Source organism: Gavia stellata, chromosome 5 (genome assembly GCF_030936135.1).
Source record: "Gavia stellata isolate bGavSte3 chromosome 5, bGavSte3.hap2, whole genome shotgun sequence".
Classification (NCBI taxonomy): domain Eukaryota; kingdom Metazoa; phylum Chordata; class Aves; order Gaviiformes; family Gaviidae; genus Gavia; species Gavia stellata.
This window is the reverse complement of record NC_082598.1, coordinates 30,535,671-30,560,523: the sequence shown is the minus strand read 5'-3', so window position 1 is coordinate 30,560,523 and position 24,853 is coordinate 30,535,671. Positions and strand designations below refer to the sequence as shown.

Genomic DNA, 24,853 nt, shown 5'->3' with positions numbered 1-24,853 from the left:
TTTCCTTAGGCTCATTTTTCAGTTAAGTTTCTGAATGAGGAACATATTTAGTGATCCTGCTGCAGTCTCATTACATATGATCTCAATTCCTACTGTAAAAAGGTTATATTATTATTTTATTAGTATAAGGCAAAATCAGTGGTCAAGATTGCCTGCAGAGTACCGGTGCTGTTCTTTGAGTGGTCTTGGATGGACTTGGAAACCAGATATGAAGCTGATAGCTGCTGATGGCAGGTCTTATGTTGCTTTCCAAATACCCAACTGACACACATTGCATGCGATTGCTCCCTCATGCACACCTTCTGTAGATAAAAGAATGTGCAACTATTGATAAGTACCCAAGTTTTCCATGAAGAATCCTCTCAGGGGTTTTTCTAATTGGTGTTTTCTCACTTTCTTTTGAAACACTGTTTGAGTTTTACTCTTCTTCGGGAGTGGGGGAGGCTGAAGCTTTTAAGTGAGTAGTATAGAAAATGATGCAATTCTGGAAGGTGATGAAAGTACCTGGTAAAGTTTGCATCAATCTCCACCTTCGCTGAAGTCAAGAAGAGTTTTTAATACTTTAGGACTTTCATATAGCACTTGAACAGGATTAGTGAGTTTAAATGATGTATTATATGTTGAATGCTAAAAGCACTAGAAGCCATCAGCAAGGTTTACAGGCTCTCACTAGCTCAAAAATGCTGGTCCCGTGTGTCTTGTTTTCCCCTCTTATTTTGCTCTGAATCTCCTACCCAGGTAGTCATAGGTTCCTTGCTGTGTCAGTACCTGAGCACCTACCAAGAGTTAGAGATAGTGTGCCACTCCTCTGTTTTCCTTGTTTGTGTCAGCTGGTGTGAATAGATTGCGTGAGATATGTAGATTACTCTTGAGGACCTTCAGTATTTAATTGAGTAAGTTCAGTATAAATAAATACTGCTGTTGTTTTGCATCACACAAGATCACTCTGGTTCTGTACTTCTGGCCAGTAACTTCCCTGTGATGACAAATGTTTGTTTATAGTAATCTAGGAGCAAATAATGATTAATAGGCTGACTGCAGTCTCTCACCCTGGTTAATTCCTCATTTTTGTTGCTCAAGGTCTATTTGTGTTTTATGAGCATTACATTTAAAGTCAGCATTGGAAAAGGCAGAAGCTGTAGCAGCAACGCAAGGCCATGCCTTATGCAAGCAGTGGGAAGAGGCTGCTGATGCCCTTGTGCGTTCTCAGAGCATTGGTGTCTTGGGCGCAGGTGGGGAAGGGGCAACAGAAGGTGACACCACAAAGTCAGTTGTGAATATTAGCTTCTCTAAAGTAGTAGTTGTGTTAGGCACAATACAGAAGCCGTGCTAATCCATAAAAGAAGTTGGCATTTCCAGCCTGTGTGCTGACTTGCCCACCTCAGCTGTCTGTAGCAATTTACAACTCCGTTGTCCTATATGTAAGACAGCTGCAATTTGTTGGAATGGTTTAAGACTAGAACTTGAAATGATGCTTGGACCTTGAAGAGAAATCAGTACAGTTGTAGTTTCAAAATCATCAGTGAGAGAGTAATGGCCTGGAAGAAGTGTCGGGGGGGGGGGAAAGAACATGATCTGGACCAACAATTTGTACACAGACTCAACAACTGGGATCATTACACAATAATCCCAGTCATGATTTTTGCCCACAATTGCAGGCAACAAGTATTGTTTACCTATTTCTTCCAATTCCCAGTTCCCATGATAGAGGTTAATGGGCCTTTTAAAAGATTTCATAATAGAAGCTGATGATGGTGGTTGAAACACAACTTTTTGCTTTTTAAAGAGAAGGGGAAAATAAGCTTAAACATGACCACATGTTACATGATACTCTGGTAGCATGTACATTAAGTTTAAACTCTACAATTTATTTAAGAATAAAAGTGTGTTCCAAGTTCTTTCAACTCTCCCGAAAACTAGTAGGAAATCTGGAGATTCCTCCCTTCCCTCAGTATGAGCAGTCAAATTTGAAATGGGGATTTGGTTTCCATTGAATGCTTTTTCAATTTTTGTCTGGCACTGGCTGTCTGTCAATTGGTAGTTTTGGGAACTGTGGGGACTGAACTCTGAACTGCAATTCTGTTTTTCACCAATGCAAAATACTTTCAAGAGCCTGTACCAAAATCGCTAGCCATGCTTCCTCCTCCTTCTCAGCAACCAAATCACAGAAATGGGAGTACATCACTGTAGCTGATAACTAACTTAGTAATTACAAAGAATGTTCAATATATATTTTCCTCATACACTTAGAAAACCTTTTTTTTTTAATGTGTGGGAACTATAAGTCCTTTTTCTAGTGGTACACCCAAATTCATACAGCGTAGCTGACATGGAAGTGTAAGTATACAGATACTCCTGCACACGTTCCTTATATAATATACAAATATATTTTGTTTGACAGCATCATAGTGCAAAAGCATTTTTAAAATGATAGCCCTTCCCTGGGGTCAGATCTTTACAGGTAGGACACAGCACAATTTTAGGCTTTGCTAGTAAGGTAGTTCCAGAGTTTGTTGAATTACGATGGCTTCACTAAAACAAAATGCATGAAAAAACCTTAGGAAACCCTAACAGGGATATGCCGAAATTAAACAGAAAAAAATAGATATTTGAGAGGTTTTTTCTATCTTGTGGGAAAGTATTTAAGCTAAATAACTTCAGCTTAAATAAATAAATGTTATTAGGACCTTTATAAACATTCATAGAGTAGTAATGCAGAAATATAGACCCACTAAATCTACTAGGTGTTTATACTTTAGCAAAGGCCTCTGGTTGACAATAGAGAGCAAATAACATGAGAAAATCTCTCTGACAGCTAGGCAGAGAAGCCATTTGCCTCATCTGAACTTCAGTCATAGCTATCTCCATGCTGACGCAGAGAAGAGTGGTGTTTATGGAAGCGTAGGATGGAATCGCTCATCCTCAACCCTCTGGAGGCAGCGGGGATCAAGCCGCTGGCCTGTGCCTCCCTCCCAGCCAGCCCTGATGCTCCAGGTGTCAGGAAACTGTCTCTAAAAGGCTTTTGTTTATAGGGTTATTGAAGTGAAAGAGTAATAGTAACTGGGACAATTTCGCACTTAAGTTAGGTGAAAAATGAGTATCCCCTCAAACAAGATGGCAAGTCTCTGACTCTGGGAGATCATCAGGGAGAGGATACCCAAGTGCATCAATGCCAGGGTACAGAATGCACAGAACAGCAGTGGTGAGCATCTAGAAATGTTGCTGGCATTATGAAATTCAAGTGCAGGTGCAGAGAACAGCCCGTTGTATGTTTAGACAAGGTTTTTGCAGCCTGACTTTCAGAGAACGTTGGTTGGAAACTGTAATACAGGAGTTTAAGCTTTGCTTTATAGATGGCTCATCCCCTCCTTTATGAATATTGAGGAAGGTTTAATGTAGGCAGGACTTTCTTAGCCATAGCTGGTGATTATAGTAGCTTGAGAAATGCTCTTGACATGACACAATCCTTTATAAAAAGCAGAAAAGGCAAATGCATTTTTAAAAAAACAAATCAGGTACTTATTTATGAAGCTTTTTTCACATGCAGCATTCATGCAGTGGTTAATCCTTGCAAGAACTTAGAATTATCAAGGAAAAAGCATTGCTGTTAAGCACTCAGTTCCAGGATTGGTTTTCATATATAGCAAAAAGAGCAATTTTACATGTAGGACCAGGATTCACAGAAGCCAGATTTCTGAGCAAGGAGGATACAACATCATTGGGTGTAAAGAGCAGCACTGTATTGGTCACCTTCACTGCTGAAGATGTTGATGTCTCTAGCCTTTTAAGCACCGGTATGGTTGGTCTGGAAGGGAGATTGTGCATTTGCTGCCTTTTAGCTTAGATCTGTAATACGGGATTTGGTTGGAGCTTAGGTGCCTCGCTCCTTTTTTGGTTTTGGCTCCAGTTCCCGGTGCACTGTTGGCTAAAGTAAGGTCAGAAGAGTTGGTGTCATCTCTGCCTGAGAACTAATCAAGTCAGTTCACCCCCTTATGATGGAGTTTCACAAATCTTTAGAATTTAGGTGTTTGGCCTGAAATCTGTATGGTTGGTATTTTGGGTTATGTTCGGGTTACAGTCACTGCTGATGCACACACAGTGCAAATGGTTCCTGTGGGGTGGGAATTGCTAACAACCTTTCCAATTCAAATGCCCCCATTCCTTCCCAGACATGACAGGAGCCTCTCACCAGGGTCTCACGAGTGAGGTTATCAGCAACAGGTTATCCAGGACACTCCTTGTTCGTCACCTTCAGTTCCTCCATCAGCCTTTCCACTGGATCAGTTCAGGGGTACCAGAGCAGTCGGGAGAGTTTGTGTGATGGGTCAAGTTGGTTGGTACTTCTGATCCCGGCTTGTGTCAAGCCCAAATTAGACAGGGATGAGACTGCTTGCAGTGAGGGCATAGCTGAAACATACTTGTCTACCCTGAATCAGGGTTTAGCTTCACATCAGTGATGACAGCCCATTATGTAGTATTTTCTTCTGCTGAGCAATCCTGAGTGCTTTGTATACATTATTCTTAGTTGCACTCAGACAATGTGTCCGTTGCTGCTGCACTAAAGCAAAACAGCACCAAAATGTGAGTGCGCTGGAAACGAGGTTGGGAAAGCACTGCTGGAACTGGGCAAGGAGAGCTTCTGCTCTGTTTATTTGTGCCACACCTGGCTCACAAGCACTGTCATGCTCTAGATTCACTTTTATCCCCTCTTTCCTGTCCAGGTGTGAGACAGGGAGAAAGAGGGATAGCCTGTGAAGCGGCACAGATAGAAAGCAGGGCATTTTTAAAAGAGCAGATGCATTATAAATGTGTGCAGATATTTTTTGCCTGTATATTTTTTCATTTAGACTACTAGAAGTGAAGTAAAAAAATCTATGCAGTTGTCCTTGTTTATGTTTTGCCTTTACGTTTTACCCCTGTGTCAGCCTGGGTAGTAGAAATCCTTGAGGTCAACCTCACTTTCAGGCCCTCCTTTGCTGTGCAAGTCAGGGATGCTGCAAGGAAATGCATCTTTGCTTTCAAACCACTGTTTTCATCTGAATTTGCAAATGACATGGAAATGTTTCTGTTGGCCTTGAGTTTGACCGAAGCTTGTTTTTACAAATGGTAGGACCAAGTTAAGGCAGCCACAGGGTTTTGGATCTCCTGGCTCCAGCACTTGGGATGTGCTGCTCCTGAAGCCTGGAAGGCAGATCCTCCCTCGCAAGCAGAGCAAGGCGCAGGGCAAGGCTTGCCCTGCGGCCACCGGTGTTGATGCCAGCTAGAATTGCAGTCCTGGGTGAAGCTTCAGCAGCCACCACTGCTCTCTCACTGCCCCGTGGTTAGCTCATACAGCCAGGATTTAGGACAGCACATTTCTGCTTTATAGAAGAGGCCGTGCAAACAGAAGAAACTATTTTCTGAATTTCCTGTACGGACCTAGTGACACTACTTTAATGGCATGAACTGTACAACGCACATTATTCATGTCTGTTTATATATCTCAGGTTTGGCCTTCAAATTGTTTTGGTATCGTACAGCTGCACGGATATACTCACTGTCCGGCGCGACTGAGAAGGAACGTAAATCTGTAGTTCACCTTGGCCACCAGACAGTGTTGGGTTCACTTTCTGACTGGCCTACGTTTATCAGGTATCCCGCTCTTCCAGCTGTAAATCGGGCAGCTGATTTATAATCATAGTGAGAGAGATAATTAGTACTGGCATGTAGCTGTTTTATGGATATCTCTTTTCTCAAAGCCAAATCCAACCATATGGAAAAATGTAGCTGAGACACTATAAATATGATTCCACTTAGACAGTCATCTCTTCTGTTTTCTGTTATCACAGCAGTGTCAGCACAAGGAAAACAATGAAAGTGAAGAGATGCTGTTGCAGATTTTATTACAATTTTGAGGGCTTGGGACTTTTTTTTCTTCTTCAAGGACACTGTGTTAATCTGCAGAAAGAGGACTTGATTTGTGTTCATTTATGCCTGCCACAATTATTTAAGAAATAGCTTCAGTGCTCATACTTGAAGAGCTTTGGTTGTCTTTTAACTATTTCTGGCAGAGTTAGAAAGTTATGCCTTGTGCTTTGTATCATGACAACTTGTCTTCTCCAATAAGCCACATCTTAACTGTGTCAACCCTCTCTACATTCAAAGTAACTGTCTTCTGTGCATTGCTGTTGGATTGATGCTGTTAACTGGGTGTCTGCAGTGCAGCCTGCAGCAGCGAGTGAGGATTTCCACAGAAAGTGAAGGCTTTAGTAGTGAAGTGCAGATGGGCACCAGGCAGCGGTTGAATCCATGTAGCTGGGACTCTTTGGGCAGAGCCACTTCTGATCTTCATGTTGATCTTCATGCAGCCCACCAAAAATAAAAAGATCTGCATTGGAGGACCCATTCACAAGGCTGGTGCTCTAATATCAGCTACTGGCATGGTGAAAAACGAGGCAAATAAAATAAAATGTTCTCTTATCGTATTCTGAATCTTTGCAGGATCTCTGTAGGGCAGCGACTGCCTTTTGAGAACAGAAAACAATTCACCCCCAAAGCCATTTCTTTGTATTAATTTCATTGTGTTGGCTTTTTAGGCTATTTTTTTAGCTATTTTTTAGCTATTTTGTTGAGCATTCATAGGATGGATTAGTAAATGTGATCTTACTACAAGTGGGAGAGGTCAAGGACAGGTTCCCAAAATGCTGTGTTGGAGAAATTTAGGTAGGCTGCAAGAGGAGAAGGCCTTTGTGGTTCTGCTCCCAATGAAATACAAAGGAGAGCATTCTGCCATGGTGTGGGATGCTGGGGTTGTAAGGAACTCACACCTCTTTTTTGGGAAGGAATAGGAAAATGCCTGCTGGAGTGGAGGCAGGAGAGCTTGTCCTTTCTGTTTTACATGATTATTGTTGCAGTCTTATCTTGGAATAGGTGCCCCAAATAGCTTTTTGTGGTCCTTTGAAATAGTTGACCAACATTCTATTCCATAATAATATTTTCTTTTGAGATGCTTCATTTTTCTTGTGAAAGATTTTAGAAATAACTTCTGCCACAGCCATTCCCATCCAAACCTGAAAACATATACAAAGCCCTTACACAGTCGCATCAATATGATGCGGTCTGGGTTGGGGTTTTTTTCCCTCTTTAAGACAAAAGTTGTCAGAAGCGGTGTGAGGTAGATGATGGTAAATGATGGCAAATCATAAAAGGTTAATTCAAGGTTTTAATTCAATTGTCCTTCACAAAAAGCCAAAAACATAGAAGAAATTAAACTGCTGCTCCGAAGCTGATGTAGAGAGCTTTGTGACTCGTCCTCATCTCATCTTCCTGTCCCAGAAACTGCTTCCATAAATCATTTCTCTTCCAAGGCCTCTATTCAGTGTACTACTTCTTTTTCTGACACTTAACCCACTAGCGTTGTGTACTGTATGTATTATGCATTGCCTTTTGTGCATGCCATATATTACGAAAAGCTTTTTATCCCTAAGGGTTTCTGCAGCTATTTCTGTGAGTTCGTCCTACAGGGCACTTTTATGAAAGTCATCAGTTAGCCTTTGCTATGAAGAAAGAGATAATAGTAACTGAAAGTAGGCCAAGCTCATTAGATTATGATTAAAAGGCAGATTTTTTTTTTTAATGCAGTGAATGAGGTCCTCGTGGGTGGTCACTGGGAAGAAGTGGTGTTGGAGAAAAGTCATAGGTGCTGTGTCCTTGGGCCACTCTATCTCTTCAGTTATTTTATAGCTTTCGTTAAGTAGTGACTCATGAAGAGCACAGCAACCTTTACTTTCATCCAAGTGACTTTCTTTAACAAGTCTTAAAAAAGAAGTGCCATGCATGGTCCTGCCTTTGCTGTCTAGGATGAATCTAGAGCAGATAGTTGGGACCGCAATTAAGTTGTTTCAAAACAGGCTTGTAATTTGCCTCTTACAATGCTGTATCTTCAGCTCTTCTGGGGACATGCATGTCTCCACCAGAAACGGAGGATTTTGTCACTGCAGAGGTCAAGTCAGGATTTAGGATTTGGATTTTCCTCTGGAATTATTTTAGAACCACCCTTGAGCTCCCCAAACTGATGAAGTCCCAGGGTGGCCCAAGAACCTTGGTCTGAGGTCTGAGGACTGGAGCTCAGTCATTCGGTGGGAGCCCTGTGCTCCCTCCCTGGCTCTGGAGGGGCTGTGGGGCCAGTGGGACCCCCCCCCACCTCTTGCACCTCTTCCTCCGTCCAGGCGATGACCCCTCTATTTTAGTCTCTCAACTGAGCTGGAATAGCAGAGCTGGAAACGTCATCTCCATGGCTGAATTTGAAAAAAAATCATCCGGTGCAGTTCAAGTAGTCAATGGTCTGTACGGGCACCACATGGGGACTTGATTCCTGCACACCCCGGGGGTTCGACTCCCGCCTGCAGCCCTCCCTTCATTGATTGCATTGGCCTCTACCGGAAGGGCAGACCCTGCCTCCTGCATGAAAGACCACAGAGCTGTGCTCCCAGTGTGACCGCTTTGGTGACTGGTAAGGTTTTTCAGGGCACAGGTCTGGGTAAGATGCCTTTTATTTCACCAGCAGACCTGGAGAAGCTGTCAGACCTCACCCTGCTCTCCTTCATTGACCAGAGGCAAGGAGGAAATTACAGACTGTAGCCTCCGGCTTAATTAGCCACCTGCTATTCCTGTCCTCTTGCATCTGCAGTAACTATTTATACACATGAGACTACACACAAGGCTGCAGCTCTCTGTTTTTCCGTGACCAGCAGTAGTCTTTCCATGTACGGTGGTAACTCAGCTACCTTGAAGGACAGCTTTCCTTCTTTTTGATTGTGTAACATGATGGGACTGGCGTTTTTCCCTCTTGTTAAGCATCCGTACTTCATCGGCCACCGTGATTGTCACAGTTTGTACTCCAAGGTATTCCTTGGCACCGGATACTTTCTGTAAGTATGCAACATTTAAATACAACTTGTTTCACGTCTCCCTTTCCCTCCCTTCTCCTTAGATGTAAAGGAGCATCCCACTATGGCCTTACGAAAGAACGTAAGAGGCGTTCCCAAGACTGCTCTCCAGACCATGGCTCTAGCTTAGCAGTAGCTGCCCTGGGCCCTGAGCTCTCGGCAGCTGCAGCCATCGCCTTAATGACAGACGAGCCAGGCCTGGTGAACCCGGCCTTCAGCCCCACCTCGGAGGACAGCCAGTCAGGCAGCAGCCCTGGAGACCTGCATCACAGCAACCGAAACAGAAGTAAGAACTAAAAGTGGTGGTTTCAGACCCTGGTGGCCTCTTTCAGCATTCATTTTCTGTGAAACATATGTTGTTGGAGGCTTTAAAAAAAAAAAAAAAGGAGAATGAAAGCTTTAATTTTAGATGGCTTATCAAATTGCACGCTCAGTGACCCAATAGATTTGAGGTGAAATATAAATTTGCTTGGCTGGGTGCAATATCAGGTTGAAGATGGATTAGCTGCACACACGTAAACCGCACGTCTTAAGAAAGATTATTTAGGCAAGTCACCTCAGTTGGAAAAGAAAATGTCATGTGTGATGTGCCAGGGAGATGGTGTAGCTGTCTGATGGCTTCACCAAAACATGATGGCCCAAGTAACTCCCATAGACCATGCCATGGGCACCTACCCAAAAGCCTGTTGGGAACTGTGTTTGGCGGTTGCCAAGTATTTGCAGGAAAAAAAACCATTGAGAAATGTCTTGGGAGCTTGGGGGATGTTTGCCAGAGTCCCAGGGAGTTGCAGTTCGGAGGAGCCAGTCTTGCTGAAATAACCACAGTCAGGGACAACTTGCACCAAGAAACTTTGCCTTGATCCTTCACCCTGTGACACTGCACCCAGCTCTGATGAGTGTCATATCTGAAAAACATCACCTGGCCAAAGGCAGACTCGGAAGTGTTAACAGTGAGTTCAAAGCTTGTATTGCTTGTGTTGCACCAGCTGCGTGTTGGGAGAATGGATGAAGGGCTGAAGAAAGACTAGAAAATGAGCAGCGCTATCCTCTTGTGTGCATGGGGCTAGAGAGGCAAGGAAACGAAGGGGGCAAGAAGAGAACACCAGAATGAAATTAAATCCTGCCAGTTTTATGGAGTTTAGAGGTCGCAGTCTGGTTTGAGGGAATGTTGTATTATTAGATTACAATGGTTGGCTCGCACGCAGAGCTCAAAGAGACAGAACAGCAACAGCCACAAATATGTCTTCAGCAGGATGGAAGAGTGACATGTTTTGAAAGCATTATGAGGGGTTTTTTTGTATTGCTTTACCCAGGTTAGTAGATGTGACTTAGCCGGTCCCTCCCACCTGATAATCTTTGAATTTTTGACATGAAATTGTTGGCTATCGTTCATGGCTTTGGAAGGATTGCAGAGTTTTGAGGCAGTAGTGTGTGGGGTTTTTTCCAAGAAGAGTTTTTAACACCAACTTCCAGCTTTTTTTTTTTTTTTTTTAATCAAATTTATATAGCTTGGGAAGGGCAGTGCTTCTTCCTTTTATGTGCATTTTGCACAGGATTGCTGCTGATTCTGCATTGACTGAGGGCTTTGACTGCATTGACTGCATTGACTTCTCTCCTGGTCTACCACACTCACAAGAGATTTCTGTGTGTGGCTGGCAAAACAGACAGGGAAGGTGGCAATTCCAGGGTGTGGGACAGAGGTAGGATAATTGTACCCAGATTCAGGTGGGTGCAACCTTGGAGTATCAGCTGGAGTCAGGTGCAAAGGTGAAGTGCAAGCAACCTTGCTGTTGATGTTATGTCCTGTCATATGCTGACGGCTACAGAAATGATGTGGTTCTAGTCCAGAACTGCTGAACTATATTGATTTGTTTTTTCCTGCTGTTGCAGCTCGACACTTTGAACGCTCCACTATAAGAAGCAGATCTTTTAAAAAAATAAACAAAGCTTTCAGTGTTCTTAGAAGGACGAAAAGTGGAAGCGCTGTTTCCAACCAGGCTGACCGGGAAAGGGAGACTGTTGGAAACTCTGCTGCTGGAGAGGAAGGTAATGCTTTGTTCTCCTTGTGTTATCATTTAAAATGGGGTAGGGGACCCTATCCACGTGGGAACTGGATGTCTATGACTGACATGCCTTTCATGTGGTGGGCTGTGCGTGATTAAAAAAAAACCAGAAAACTCCATGTTTCATTATTTTCTTCTTTAAAAAGTTATTAGTGACTGGCAGGCAAGAATATTGCTGGGGTGTGTGGGACCTCACGTAGGGCTGTTCTGGTATTAGCCTGCATGCTACAGCCAGCCCAGTATCTAGCATGTGGGATGTGGGATCTGGGAGTCTGGGATCTATTACTGGAGCTGTCATTGATTTGCTCTGTCATTTTGTCCAAGAGGCTTCACCAGCATATGCCTGTCCCCCTAAAGTAAATGGATCACAGTGATCATACATTATAGGAAATTCATGAGTTTTGGCTAATGTTTATGAAGCACTGGAAATTCTTAGTGGGAGGATAGTATGAAAGGGCAAAGTACTGTAATTATTCCAGCACTTCTGTGGGATCCTTGGTGACTGACTTGTATTACCTCAGCCAAGCTGGTGATGAGGTAAGAATGCTCTGCTCTTAAACAGGGGGGAGAGGCAAGTTTGTCTGACGTATGTCGAGGATGATGGGGTCTGGCAGGCAGTAACACTTAACATTTGGCATTCTCAAAGCAGTAAGCAAACGTTACTAATTGCTTTGGACCATAATTATGAAGCCAACATTAACATTCATGCATCAAGAGGAAGTGATGATAGAGTGAGAATCATTGTCTTAATCAAGGTCTGTACTGAGCTTATTATTCCTTTGCTTGATGCCTCAGCACCTCACGTCTCTTCCCGGATCAAATGTCCAGGGTAAGGGCTTTAAGAAGACAAAATACCCAACTTCCCTTTGCAGCTATTTCAACCTGTCGTTGAAACCCGCACAAAATAAGGACAAAAGGCTGCCAAATGCTGTGTTCAGGCATCATTATTCTTGAAGTGGTGAATCGGAGAACAATGATGTTCAATATATCTTCTGCTTTATTTGCTTATTCCTTCAAGAGAGTTTCACTATGTTACTGTGTTCTTGGTACTTACTCTCCTAGTTCACACACTTGCTGATCTGGCCAAAATAAAACCCGACAATTCAAAATTGTGAAACTTTGCCATAAAATAATGTCAATCTGCTCCTTGGCCTGGAAACATCATTAATAACTTTACTGTCCCAAATATTTTATTAATTTTTCCCAAGTAAAATTTTGCAAATAAGTTGTCTACAGCTCTTGTTCAGCAGACAGATATGTTTCTCATTCCCCAGCAACTGTTCAATCCATTGTATGCAAAAGCTTGCCCTTCTTCAGCTGAAGTAAAATTCTGCCTGTCTCAAGTTCATACTTTTCAAAAGACACCTCTTCGGAATGGGGCATAGACATTTTTATGACTGCTTTCTACCTAGGCTTATAGTTGACATTAGTAATTGTTCCACTGAAAGCTTGGTTTCATGTCCAGAATGTATGGATGATCTGAATGCCAACAGTACCTACCCAGTAACCCCAGTGCAGTCCATGTTAACGGGAGGAGGTGTGAAGATGACACTGGCCTTTACATTTCCAGCAGAATGAAAAGCACTGTTGTGTCCCTTTTAAGGGACATATAATGGGGTCCTGAAGTGGCAATCACTCCAGGGCTCCATTGACAGTGTCAAGATTGTCATTCTCTCCTTGACTCTGCTTGTGGTTTCATTCCTCTGCACCAAGCATGCCTGTAAACTTCTAAATATATTCTACTGCACTGGAAAAACCAGGTAGGCATGTAATTACTTAATGAGCAGCTAACTCTTGCATATGAGATCACAGAAGCTGGGTACCTAAATTACTGTATTAATTACGTATGCAAATAATGTATTTTGATTACACAGTTCTGGAATTTGGTCTTTAAAAAAATGCAAGCAAGTAACTTGCAGCAATACAAATAAAACTTTAACAATGATCTCTACTCTGCCTTTGCAATGGCAGCTCAAAGTCTCTTTCTGTTTCTTCTTGTTGGAGGAGGAAATGAATATACTTCTTTCTGTAGCAGTTATCATCATCCTGCCAGCTGGAAGCTTGTTTTCTTCTCCAGTTCTGTATGTTTTCTTGTTTTATTTACTCTCTTAAATCCTCAGCTGTTCTGAGCAGTCTGCGCATGGACTCCTGGTTAGAGTTGCTGGTCAGTCTTTAGCTGCAGTATGCTCTGCCCTGTGCTTGTTAAAGGCCCAGCCTAGACCCATTGCAAAAGGCAGCCCCACATGTCTGTCTCCCCATTGCCACTCCGGTCTCCTGGGAATGGAGGTGCTCCTGTGGGCGGTAGTTCCTGGCCTCGGAGGCCCCCACACCTGGTGTGAAAGCTGCTGCTGCCTTGCCCCAGTTCCACAGGTTCATGTCTGGGACCCCCTGAGAGCACCCCTCAGCCATGCCTCATTGCTCCAGGAGATCGAACGGCACTTCACCACCTCTCTAGTGGCTCCTTTCCTCCCCAGGCTTAGTCAGTGCATGAGCAGAATAAAGCTGAGACTGTGCCAGCCTCACAGTGGGCACAGAGTGAAATAACCCCTTCTTGCTGTTAACCTCTTGTTAATAAAGGAGCTATCAGATCATCTGGCAAAGCTCAATGTATTAGAGTCCATTTGTCCCCAGTTTTCAGAATTCCTTCATCTTAGTTCAAATGTCTCCGTTTAATCTGTGGTTTGCCTGTATTTTGGTCAAAGGAGAATGAAAACCACAGTATGTACCTATGTATTGGACCTCAGCATCAGCAGCACTGATGTCAAATTAACTATTTGCCCACTGCAGAGTGTGCAGGTGCCTTTAATCTGAAGCTGACATGTTTGTTGCGATATGACTGTGAGGGTGCAAGACAAAATAATCATTCCTGATGTGGCGGAAAAAATATTCAAACCACCGTGATTCTGCTTAACTTGAAGCTGAATGCAGTACTGGTTTTGGAAAACTCCTTTGCTACTGAGGGACACTGGAAAATATGGTGTATAACGGCAATTGTGTTTCTGTTATAATTACAGCAGGGAAATAGTTACAGCCTAATGCTATCCTGTACCTGGAGCTGGTAGCATTCCTGCACTGTGAAGATTACTTCATGATTTCCATTTGCAGCCTGTGGTTTGATTTGTTTAAACAATGTTATATGGACCCATTTTGGATTTAAATGATACAGGCTTTCTTTGTTCCTCTGTTTAAACATTTTGGTGACATTTTCAGTAGAGAACTGTTCATTGTCCAAGCCAAAGAAAATGTTAGAAGTGAACGAAAAGTGCAAACACTGAGGAGAAAATGTTTGGGGAAGGAGTCATTCATATTTTCTCATTTTTAATAATTTGGTCACTTGTAAATAACCCATGCAAAGAAGTATTTGTCTGTAGTGTAGCACCCAAGCTTGTGATATCTACCTGAGAGTAATCTCATTAGTAGCACTTACAGCAACAAATAGCTTTCCAGGTCTGAAGTAGAAGTTAGGAAAGTTTAAAAGAGATGGTTTTATTCTGAGATGTGAGGGAAGGCGACAGGGACATCCTTCCGGCACTGGTGCATTTAAGATGTAATATCTTCTGACTGGATCTGCTAGTGTAAATGACCTTGACAATCTACTTAAATGATAAAATATCTCCGAGCAAAATACTGCTCCAGCTTTGCTATGGTTATTTGTATCACTGTGCTCTTAGTTTGGCATCACTCTCTTTAAATTCACTTCCAAGAAAGACTGTATATATATGTAAATATACTCTTTACTCAATCTGATCTACAAATACAAGTCACAAACCAGCTAACACTTTAGGAGGAAAGAATTTGGGAACACAATTGCAAAAAACTCTATACAGTGTTACGGTAAAAAGGAGCCGTGCTGCTGGTTTTCAAAAACATTCATCAGTTTCGTTTTGCAGTCAAGCCATTGTAAAATAAAGTTAATTTATGATTGCTTGAGGATGTCAAGTGCTGTTCAAAGTCACACTGATTCTTCTTAGTCTCATGGTGGGTGCAGTTCTACCATCTGTAATTGCTCTGCAGCAGTTAAAACCAAGGCAGCCCTGGTAGGCACTGGCAGGACCACAGAACAGACTCTCCTGTTGTTTGGGTGTATCTATCTCACTCCTGCTGTTCAGTCTAAGCCCTCTTGTATTTTTTATATATATATAATAGATAGATAGGTATTATAAATACTTCAATGTTTGGGAAAGTTACATGAAGAAAAAGAAGGTAAGTCAAACACAGATGGCTCTAGGTATCAACCATTTCATGGCATTAAGGCTCTCTATGTACAGAAAAGAAAGTGGCTTATCCAGCCCCAGGACAAGACAGCGCAGCCTAACTTCTGTCTCAGGAAGACTGTACCCCACAGGAATCCCACATTGTTCCTGTTTTCCCCAGATTTGATTCAGCTGCAGTTCCGATTTCCCAAAACAGCTGTTGGAAATCTTACAGAACTGGTTCAAAGCGCTCTGCTCTAGGACAAAGAGCCAGGCAATTTCCAGAAGAGGTTGGCTCTGTAACATTTCCTCCACTGCAGATCGATAAACTTTGCCTGCTGTAGATGAGATAGCCACAACTCTTTTGAGACACGTTCAACTCTACAACAGTTTCATTTTAGTTCTTTTGGGACTCCTTTGGTGAGAGGAATGTCCAGAAGCAAGAAGAGACATTACAGCTGGCATTGCCTTTTACCTGCCCCCTGCATCGGACCAGCATCCCTGGAGAATTAATGGAAGGCATTAAATCAAAACGATGGCAAACCACTGGGAGAATGAAATGCTAAATGAAAATCAGTTGGGAAAGAAGAGTTGCAGAACGAAGTCTCACACTAGTGCGAGTGCATGGGACATTCACAGACACAAGAATTTTCCAAGAATAGGTTACACAAGCTTAGTTTAAATTCTGGTGACCAGGTGCAGGGAAGTATAAGTGTGTATCCCTGCAGATAGCCTTATTTGTGGGGGGTGGGCTGGGACCTCACATCAGTCAGACCTTCTGATCTAAATAAGGACTTGCAACCTGAGACACAAGTTTTGTTTACAGTGACCTTTGATTGATGTGGACTCAAGAGTCATAGCAAACATTACACAGTTCTTTGTCACACTGGATACTGGGAATGAAGGCAGAAGTTGTCCTGATGGCAGTACTGTCAGAAGGAGCATGGTGCACACAGAAGTCAGCTGAAACCTGGGCACTGAAGGAACACTACCATTAAGATTTATAAACTGTGGGGATAAAATACTAAGCATACTTAAAATTTTGTATTACAGTCTCATGGCCACTATACTAACGAGTGTTTGGTGTCCTACTTTGTACCAGACAAACGGAGTTTACTGTGTAAAGCTGGTCTCTCCTATATTATTTGTTACTGTAATGGGATGTGTGAAAATATCGGTAAAACTGCGCACTAATATAAGGAAAATATTGCTCAAGGAAAAAGCACACACAATCTTTCTGAATGCAGATGACATTTTATTATATTGACAGATTCAGAATGCTCCATACAACCTCCGGTGACAAAAACACAACACTCTGTGGGAAAACCTGCAAGAATCACCAAAACCAAGACAGAAAGTTTACTTCTTTCTAGATTCAGCAGCTCTTCAATATTTAAGGACTGGAAATATAAAATGGTAAAGACAGGTATGCAATACTCCTGGGTTTTCCTGCTCCGGAAAACCTGGTCAAAGAGAACTGAGAATGCTAATTAAGAATTTAAGGGCTGGAAAATGGGGTCTGTGCAAACTGATGCTCTAGCATTACAGCAGGCTGTGTAAATGGTACAAGCCCTCAACCCAGTTGGAGTCCCTTCAATTGGGCTGTTGAGGCCCTATTCACTGTATGCAACCAGGTGCTGGAGCAGGGTCCACCTCTTCTAGGTATGGTATAAACATTAGAAAAATTCAAGTTGAAGACATTGCTTTCCAGACACAGCATCATCTTGAAACAGGCATGGTAGGTTTTGATCAAACTGCACACAATTTATGCAGGCTGTTTGGTCAAAAAGTGATCATGACTTTTCTTATTCAAAAAAATATGTGTTTGTGTATTTTATACATTTAGTTTGTCAAACTTACTGTTAGTTTATCAAAATAGGCATTGGCCTTTCGCTTATGACAGTCTAGGTTGTTGATAACACAAACGTCCATGTATATGTCTGGGATGAAAACAAGAGGCAAGTCTTTAATGAAAAGAGCAGAAATTAAGGGATCATGGAGTTATTTTGGTTGCTTGGCCCATCTGAGGAGAAAATGGTGCAATTTATTAATTGTATTTGGTAAAGAACACAAATCAAATGAAGACAAGAGGTGAGTCAGTATATCCTACTAAATATGAAAAGAGAAACCTTAGTGACTTGCAGACTGGCAAGAAAAATGTCTTGAGAAGATTTGTTTTGTTGTGGACTGCACACTGCAGAAGGAAATTACGTATTAAAAATTCCTCTAAAAGAATCTGCATAAAGTCATATTGAAAGTCAGCCAAGTGCCACTGCAAGACTTAATAAACCAGTTAAGGTATTGTTCAAGATGCAAAGAAACTTATGTAAGTTGATACCTTATATAAAGATATATGTAAGTCTTATGTAAGTGTAGAGACTTGTTCACTGCCACATTGCTCTGATTTTGCCCTGGGATAATTACAGACTGAAATAATGTGAGAGTGTCGATAGCTTGTTCAGTCCACAGTTCTCCATGGTCAAGAAATGTACCTGGGTTATTCCTTTAGAAAAGTTTTCAGACTGAGGTATAGGGGAATGAGCGCTTGAGTCAAAAAACACAGTTTGTTAGGACATGAGGTGAATCATCATGCAATGGGAAATGGAAGTAGTTCTGCTATAGGACTGCTTTGGTAGTCTGCAAAATATACAGAGATATTTATTTATGCTGTTTCTGTGCAGAGAAGATCTGGGGATCCAGATCCATTTGCATTTTTACATATAAATATCCTTATAGCCACACCGAGAGTGTAAAATGTGCATGCTTGTTCTGATGATCGGGCCTTTGATGATTTTTGAGGAGTACTTGTATCGTCTGACTTTAAGCACCCCACTGAGATGCCAGAGTTAATTGTCTCTTTCTTCTTATGTAGCAGTGGAGAGAGTTTAGCACCTCCAGGGGTGATTTAGGGGTGAAGCCGGTATCGCTCCCTTTCGGTGCTCATGCACTATGAAGGAAGCCAGAGCAAGTAGATCACCAAATTATGCATTTGGCTTAGAGGCCTGGATTTAGATGGAGTGAATCCACCCTTCAGGCTAGAGAAGCGAACAAGTTACAAGCTGGGCAGATAACATTCAGAAAATAGAGGAACATGGGGAAAATAAAACACCTTCCATTCCCGAGACATTAAAGTTGTGTGCAAAACTGAAGTAAACCCATATTAGCACAGAAACTGCTACTATGAGGGTATAAACTAAATGAATGCTAGGATATTCTGTCGATGAGGGCTGTATAGCAATCCAGATAGACTTTTATTGCCTGTCAACTCTGTGTAAAACCACAAAGTCGAAGTCTGTGCTACCGGTAGGTGCTTTTTACAGACGTGGAGGAGGACAGCTTCTCGCCCTGAAGAGCATATGATCAAAGAAGTGGTAAGGGATGCAACATGGTGTTTCTTAATATTTTTTTCCTGTTCTTTCTTTCCCTGCTCTCTCCCAAAAGGTTTTGGTGCCTTGCTGGTTTGTTTCCTGCTAATTCTGTAGTAGAAAATATTTATTCTATCTCAGATACTGCTCTGTTAATTTTCATTTAACACTTTACCGCTATTCAGTAACAGTCACTGTACTTTCATTTCTAAAACAGGTTATTGAAAAAATATTAGCACTTAATTTTTCGACTTACAGGTTTTTCATAGAAGTGACGGATTGGACCCACACACAAAAAATTCAAAAGCCTTCTCTCGCCTATGGGGGATTCATAAGAATTGAAGGCTGATACACTTGTGCTAGAAAACTCACTGTTGCTTTTACTTCAACTTTGCTTACTGTTGCATGTGGATTAAAATTTTGAATTGACCTAGAAGGAAAGAATTAGTGACATGTTGTGGAAGCAAACATGCCAGTTGAAAGTAGGGTTTGGAAGAGGATACTCTTATCCAGTGCATTATAAATACAAAAAGGACCCCTGCCCACCACTAGTCCTTCTTCCCCACAACCAGATTGCCAGGGCCAGCAGACAACTTTCCCTCCAGGCACCTTGAGCGTACTGTGGTTTTAATACAGCCACGTGCCAGTAAGAGCCAGTCATTCCTAATTCCTAGAGTTCAAGAAGTGATAAAAGGAGAGGGGTCTGGTAGGGAAACTACTGTGTGCTTTGGGTTGCCCGAGAAAACTTGCCTTTCTGTTAACTGAAGGTAAAAAACCACTTCGTTGGATGTCACAAGCATCCAGTCCTCAGCTATGGCACCAAAAATGGAGGAAAACAGGGCAGCCTGGGATACTACCAGTGATACAGGGTGTGCAGCCCACCATAGCGGGGATGGATGTTTGTCGAGGTGTCCATGCCCATCTGCTCTAGGGCCAGCAAGGGACCATGGCCTGGTTCAGAGGGGTCTCTGGTGACTAAAAATGCATTTTTTTTCCCTTAAAATATTAGCACATGTAGCTGTTTTTAAGTACATTTCATCTGTCTGGATTACATCAAAGGTTTAGGGCTTTGTTTTGTGGGAAAAAAAGGAGGTTTAAATGTATTAATTACAAAATGATCCCTTCAAGTCCACTCAGTAAGCATACGTATCCTTTCCTCCCACTTAATATAAATCACATCCATGCATAAAACCTAGTTTGGATAACTGGCAGGTACTTGAAGCTGTGCGGTGCATGTTTTAACAAAGCAAAGCTGTGATGTCAAATAAATACCTTACAATGTGCATTTCCAGGTTTTCCCAGGTTGTATCACCTGATTCCAGATGGGGAAATTACCTGCATTAAGATCAACCGTACTGATCCCCATGAAAACTTGGCCATTAGGATTGTGGGAGGCAGTGAGACTCCTTTGGTTCACATTATTATACAGCATATTTATCGAGATGGGGTAATTGCCAGAGATGGAAGATTGCTGCCTGGAGACATGATACTAAAGGTACAGTACTGTGGAGGTACAAGATAAAAGTATCCTACCAGAGAATAAGATGATGTATGTCCATCATGAGATGAGATTGCAATGTTGCTTGTTTGCGTGAGTAGAATAACGCATGCAGAAAGATGTTCAGTTCCTCTGCTTGCTGTGATGATTTCACTCATTTCAGCAGTTTTTGAGGCTCACAGATTTGTTTATTTTTCCTATTCACTGCCAGGCCTCTCTGATTTCTACCCAAACATGACAGATCTGAAATGCAATGTAGCGCAGTAGACTGCTGGCACTTCTGACCCAGTGGTGCAAAAGTTTTTTTCTGAGCGCAGAGGCTGGGCTTTTTTCCCAGTTCATTTCTACTGAACTGTGGGCTTAAATCTCAGTTAGTGAGGTTTCCATTGGCTTACATCCCACTTACAAGAGGATAGGTGATAGAGGCCTGATCCAAGTTATTTCAGCACTTTGCTCCTCTGTATGATGTGCTCAGCACCACAGAGCGTGAGACGCTGCCCACTCTATTTTGGGAGTGTTGCTCCACCAGCAGCCACAGGTGAAATCTCTAAGAACAAACTTGAGCAGCATTCAGGCATTAGCTGTTGGCTGCTACTTCTGCTCCTGTTTCTATAGAAATGTATAACCAATATAACCAATGAACAAGAACTAGGCCAGATGGTTAAAGATCATGTATCTTGTGAGCAGTGGCTTCAGCAATAGCTTTTGAATGGGAACTGCACTCTCAGCTGCTCCAGCAACTTGGAGCTCTGCAAGGATGCTAAATTATATTAATGCTTCAATCCTTCAAGAAAAGAGTGATGACAGAAAATACTAGTTCCTTTCCTTGCTTTGATGCTTTGATGGTGTGTAGATGGAATGCACAGGTATGTTCACATTGCAAGCCAAAGGTACAGCTGCAGCTCACCCAGGTATACCCAAAGCAGCTTAGATCAGCTAGCTCAAATATTGGTGCCACCATGGCCAGAGATGGCAAAGAGCTCAGCATAGGTTTTCCAAACTACAGGTAAACATTAGAGCAGGCTGCTTTGTTCACTGTGGGCCATGCTGCCATGGATAGATTGGTGCTGGTACCCAGGTTAACCAGTGTGGCATTAGCTGGGACAAGGTTACAGGAGCTGAAAGTGGCGTGGGCTGCAAGGTCTGGCATGCATATCTCAGGGTCGTCTTCCAGGTGGGACTCTGGATGCCCATCTTACTGCCTGCTCTGGCATGCCTGGCTGGTAGGGTTAGTCAGTAGTTCTCCCAGCCCTACTGACTTCTTCTACTACATACTCCTTGGGAGTAATTATTAAGGAAACCGTCCTTTGAAGTTCAGAGCACCACCTGTAAGCCACCATGCTTTCCTAGCTGACCCCAGTGGTAGCTGAGGACACTTGAGGCGTGCCAGGGTTGTGACATGGCTTCTGCTTCATGTCTGACAGACCGTGGCCAGATGGATTTCTCAGGATCGTGATGTGGGCACACTTTACTCTGGCACTGTTTAAACATGCCTCTGGATTGTGGTTCCAGGCAGCAGCTGGATGAGTGTCACCTGGTCATGCATTTCGGGGAGGCTTTTTGTCCTGGTGCCAGCACAGAGTGACAGAGTTAATGGCACCACGGAGCCAAAACTGTTCCTGCAGGGCATATCCAAACTGCAGTGGGAAGCTGTGATTGCAGCATGGATGGGCAAGGCTCAGCTCTCCCCAGCCATGGCTGACTGGTTGGGGATTTAGTGAGGATTTATGGTGATTTCAGCCCCATGCTGGTGCAGCTCATGCTGTTCATGGTACCCAAGCTGGCAACTTAAAGTTAGTTGAGCTGTGCCTCCAGAGGTGCAGCCCCCCCCCATCAGATCACAGTGGGGACAGCCCCGTTGTGCCCACACAGGCAGTCTGCAGAATCAAACACCAGTTGAATGCTTCTGTCCATGCTGGGGAACATTTCTGTTGCAGTTTGGAGATGTTTCTTAATATTTAAGTGGTTCAACCTGTGCAGTGCAAAACTACATGGAAATAACTTGTCTCATTCAGGTTTTCCAGCCAGCAATGAATTACAACCTTGGAACTGGTTTTCATTTAGCAGTGATAAAGTGCAATGCCTAGTCACTCTTACACACACGGACATGACAGGATTGACTGGAAGCTCTTTTTTTTCTCCTTCTTTTCGCCAGCCAAGTTAAAGAAGAGGCAGTTCTGCAGTTTTACTGCCATCTGAGCTAAATCTTACCTGGAAAACACTGAGAACCATAAAAAGCCTGATTCTCTGGTGTGGTATATCAACATAATTGCTAGTAAATATCCAGGGCATTTGAACTTCTACTTGAGGCTCTTTTCTTCATTCTAATTAGAGATTAATTAGTGGGGAACATTTATTTTTACTGTACCTAAACCAGCTGGGAGATAATGAAGAAGAGAAACAGCAGGAAAGAGGTGGGAGTGAAAGGAAAGGCTGGCAAGGCGATTTGAAATGAAAAGCTAGTGGAATAAACCTAAGATATATGAAAGGATATTGGAGCTTGAGGAAGAGCTATAATAAAGCTGAAAAATAACATGTATGTCTGAAGACTATCAGGGAGAAAGGGGGAAAAAAAGAGACACAAAGTGTCTGTACAGCCTGTCCTTTCCTTGGGGTGAAGACTGTTCTGCACCACAAACTTGGCCTCCTGCATGACACAGTTTGAAATAGCACATGTCACTTCGTATGAAGACATCCGTGTAAAAAGATCTGCCCTCTCCAGGGCCAATTCAGATCAGACGGTCTTTCTGTTGCCGATTTACACTTCTCTTTTCCAGGTAAATGGCATGGACATCAAAAATGTGCCTCACAACTATGCCCTGTCAATCCTGAAGCAACCCTGCCACGTGCTCCGACTAACAGTGCTCCGAGAGCAGAGGTACCGATGCCGAAACAGTGGACTTTTCCTTGATGCTCACTGCAACAGGGACGACAGTTTCCATGTTGTGCTAAACAAAAGCAGTCCAGATGAGCAGCTGGGAATAAAGCTGGTCCGCAAGGCCGATGAACCAGGGGTATTTATTTTCAACTTGCTGGAAGGCGGTGTGGCTGCCCGTGATGGACAGCTTCAGGAGAATGACCGGGTGTTGGCCATCAACGGGCACGACCATCGGTACGGCAGTCCAGAGAGCGCAGCCCAGCTGATACAGGTTTGTCATCGCTACTTTGGCCCTGGTTTCTGAACTGTGCAAAAACCAAACAGTGCATTTCCACTGTCCATTGCAAAGCAGGGGCCAAACTTAATGCATGTGTATTTGGGGGAGGGAAGGAGACATGTCAAGCTTGGATGGGAATTTACACCTCTAAAAGCTCCTTGGTTTCTTTGGTTTCACTGTGGGTACAAGGGTGAATATGGGCACAGACTCTCTCAGTGATGCCTGCTACCATCAGGCTTTGTAACGTACAGATCAATGTAAACATCCATATACTCTGTGCCTCACCAAAGAGTGATGCCATCTGCCAAAAAGCAGGCCAGCCTGCACCCTGGGAGCACTGGGTCCTGATTCTTCCAGTTCAGAAAGAGCCACAGTGCTCCCTGGTGCAGCCCTGGAGCAAACCAGAGCAGCCTAAGGCAATGGACGGCTTGTTTCAGGATGAACATCATCCTCCCAGACTCGGTGATTTCCCATGGGTGTGTTTTACAACTGAGGGTACTCCATACCTTGTAGATATTTCTTACCTAAATCCAGCATATGGAAATCCAGATGTTTTGGAAAAAATGGATCTGTAGCTGTAGTTTTTATAAATCTCTATTTAGACTCTCGTGGAGAGCTAAAGGTGTGCCTCTGCAATCCACTAAACAGTCTTACCACAAAACTGTGTTCTCAGCCACAAAATCAGTCAGCTTCTGCCTAATTTCCCCTCCAGAACCATTTTCATTTGTTTTCTTTCTTTACAGCCTATGTTTTTAGAAAAGTTCAATATAAAAAGCAAAGCCAAGAATCTTTTGTTGCTTTTACCTCATATTTATAGCAGTTATTGTACTTGTGCAATTTTATGTTACATTTGGAGGCATGCAGAGAGTTCACATATTGAAGAATTTCATGTGCCTCAATAACAAGATGTCAAATCAGGCCGGCTGCTTCCCCTTTCCAACAGGTATAATCAGGGTAACATGAGTTGGACTGAAAGAAGCATTCGAATCCATGCATTTTGTGGAAAGTATTCCTCCTTTAGCATAGGTTCACAGTTGGCTGTAGCCAACTTTTATTGAGAAGTTTATAGCATAGGTAAAGAAAACGTCGTCCCCTTGCATAATGCCAGCTGTTGAAATTCTGGTCCAGCATCTTTCTGGATTACTTTATGTAGCTTACTAACTGGGAGCAGAAGGCGGTGGAGGGGAGGTTTAAATTCTCTGAGGGGAACAAGTCTGGAACAACAACCTTTCTAAAAAATTGGTATTCTTGGAACAGTTCTTTATGGCTACAAAACAAGGCAACAGTGCTTCATAAGCAAAAAACACATGCAGCCTACAGATGAAATGGAAAAAATTACTAATGAGACCATTCACACACAAGTGTTTAAAAACGCAACTAAAGCTCTTATTGGGTTCCAAAGAATGGATGTTATTTATAATAATGCTTGAAATGCACACCAGTCCCTGGGAATTTAAACAACATGCCCATCAAAGGGGAGACTCAGGTTTCCAAACAGCCAGGATTACATTGCATTGATGTGAGCTCTATGAATCACATTTGTCTAATGCAAAATTCCCAGAACCTGTGTCTTTTTTGTCATGTTTTTTCATCAATTATCATTTGCCTTTCCTGTTTCCATGTTATGCCAGAGAAAGAACATTATACTGAAG

The 24,853-nt window shown here is 42.7% G+C and overlaps 1 protein-coding gene across 2 annotated transcripts in view; it reads left to right on the top strand.

Moving 5' to 3' along the window:
• LNX1 (ligand of numb-protein X 1) overlaps positions 1 to 24,853 on the top strand; it is a 70,773-nt gene that overhangs the window by 26,379 nt on the left and 19,541 nt on the right. For both annotated transcript variants that reach the window (XM_059817898.1, XM_059817899.1), the window contains exons 2-5: positions 8,972 to 9,213; positions 10,818 to 10,973; positions 19,841 to 20,043; positions 22,824 to 23,195. In XM_059817898.1, the coding sequence (XP_059673881.1) occupies positions 8,972 to 9,213; positions 10,818 to 10,973; positions 19,841 to 20,043; positions 22,824 to 23,195 (973 nt within the window). The remainder of the gene's footprint in view (positions 1 to 8,971; positions 9,214 to 10,817; positions 10,974 to 19,840; positions 20,044 to 22,823; positions 23,196 to 24,853) is intronic.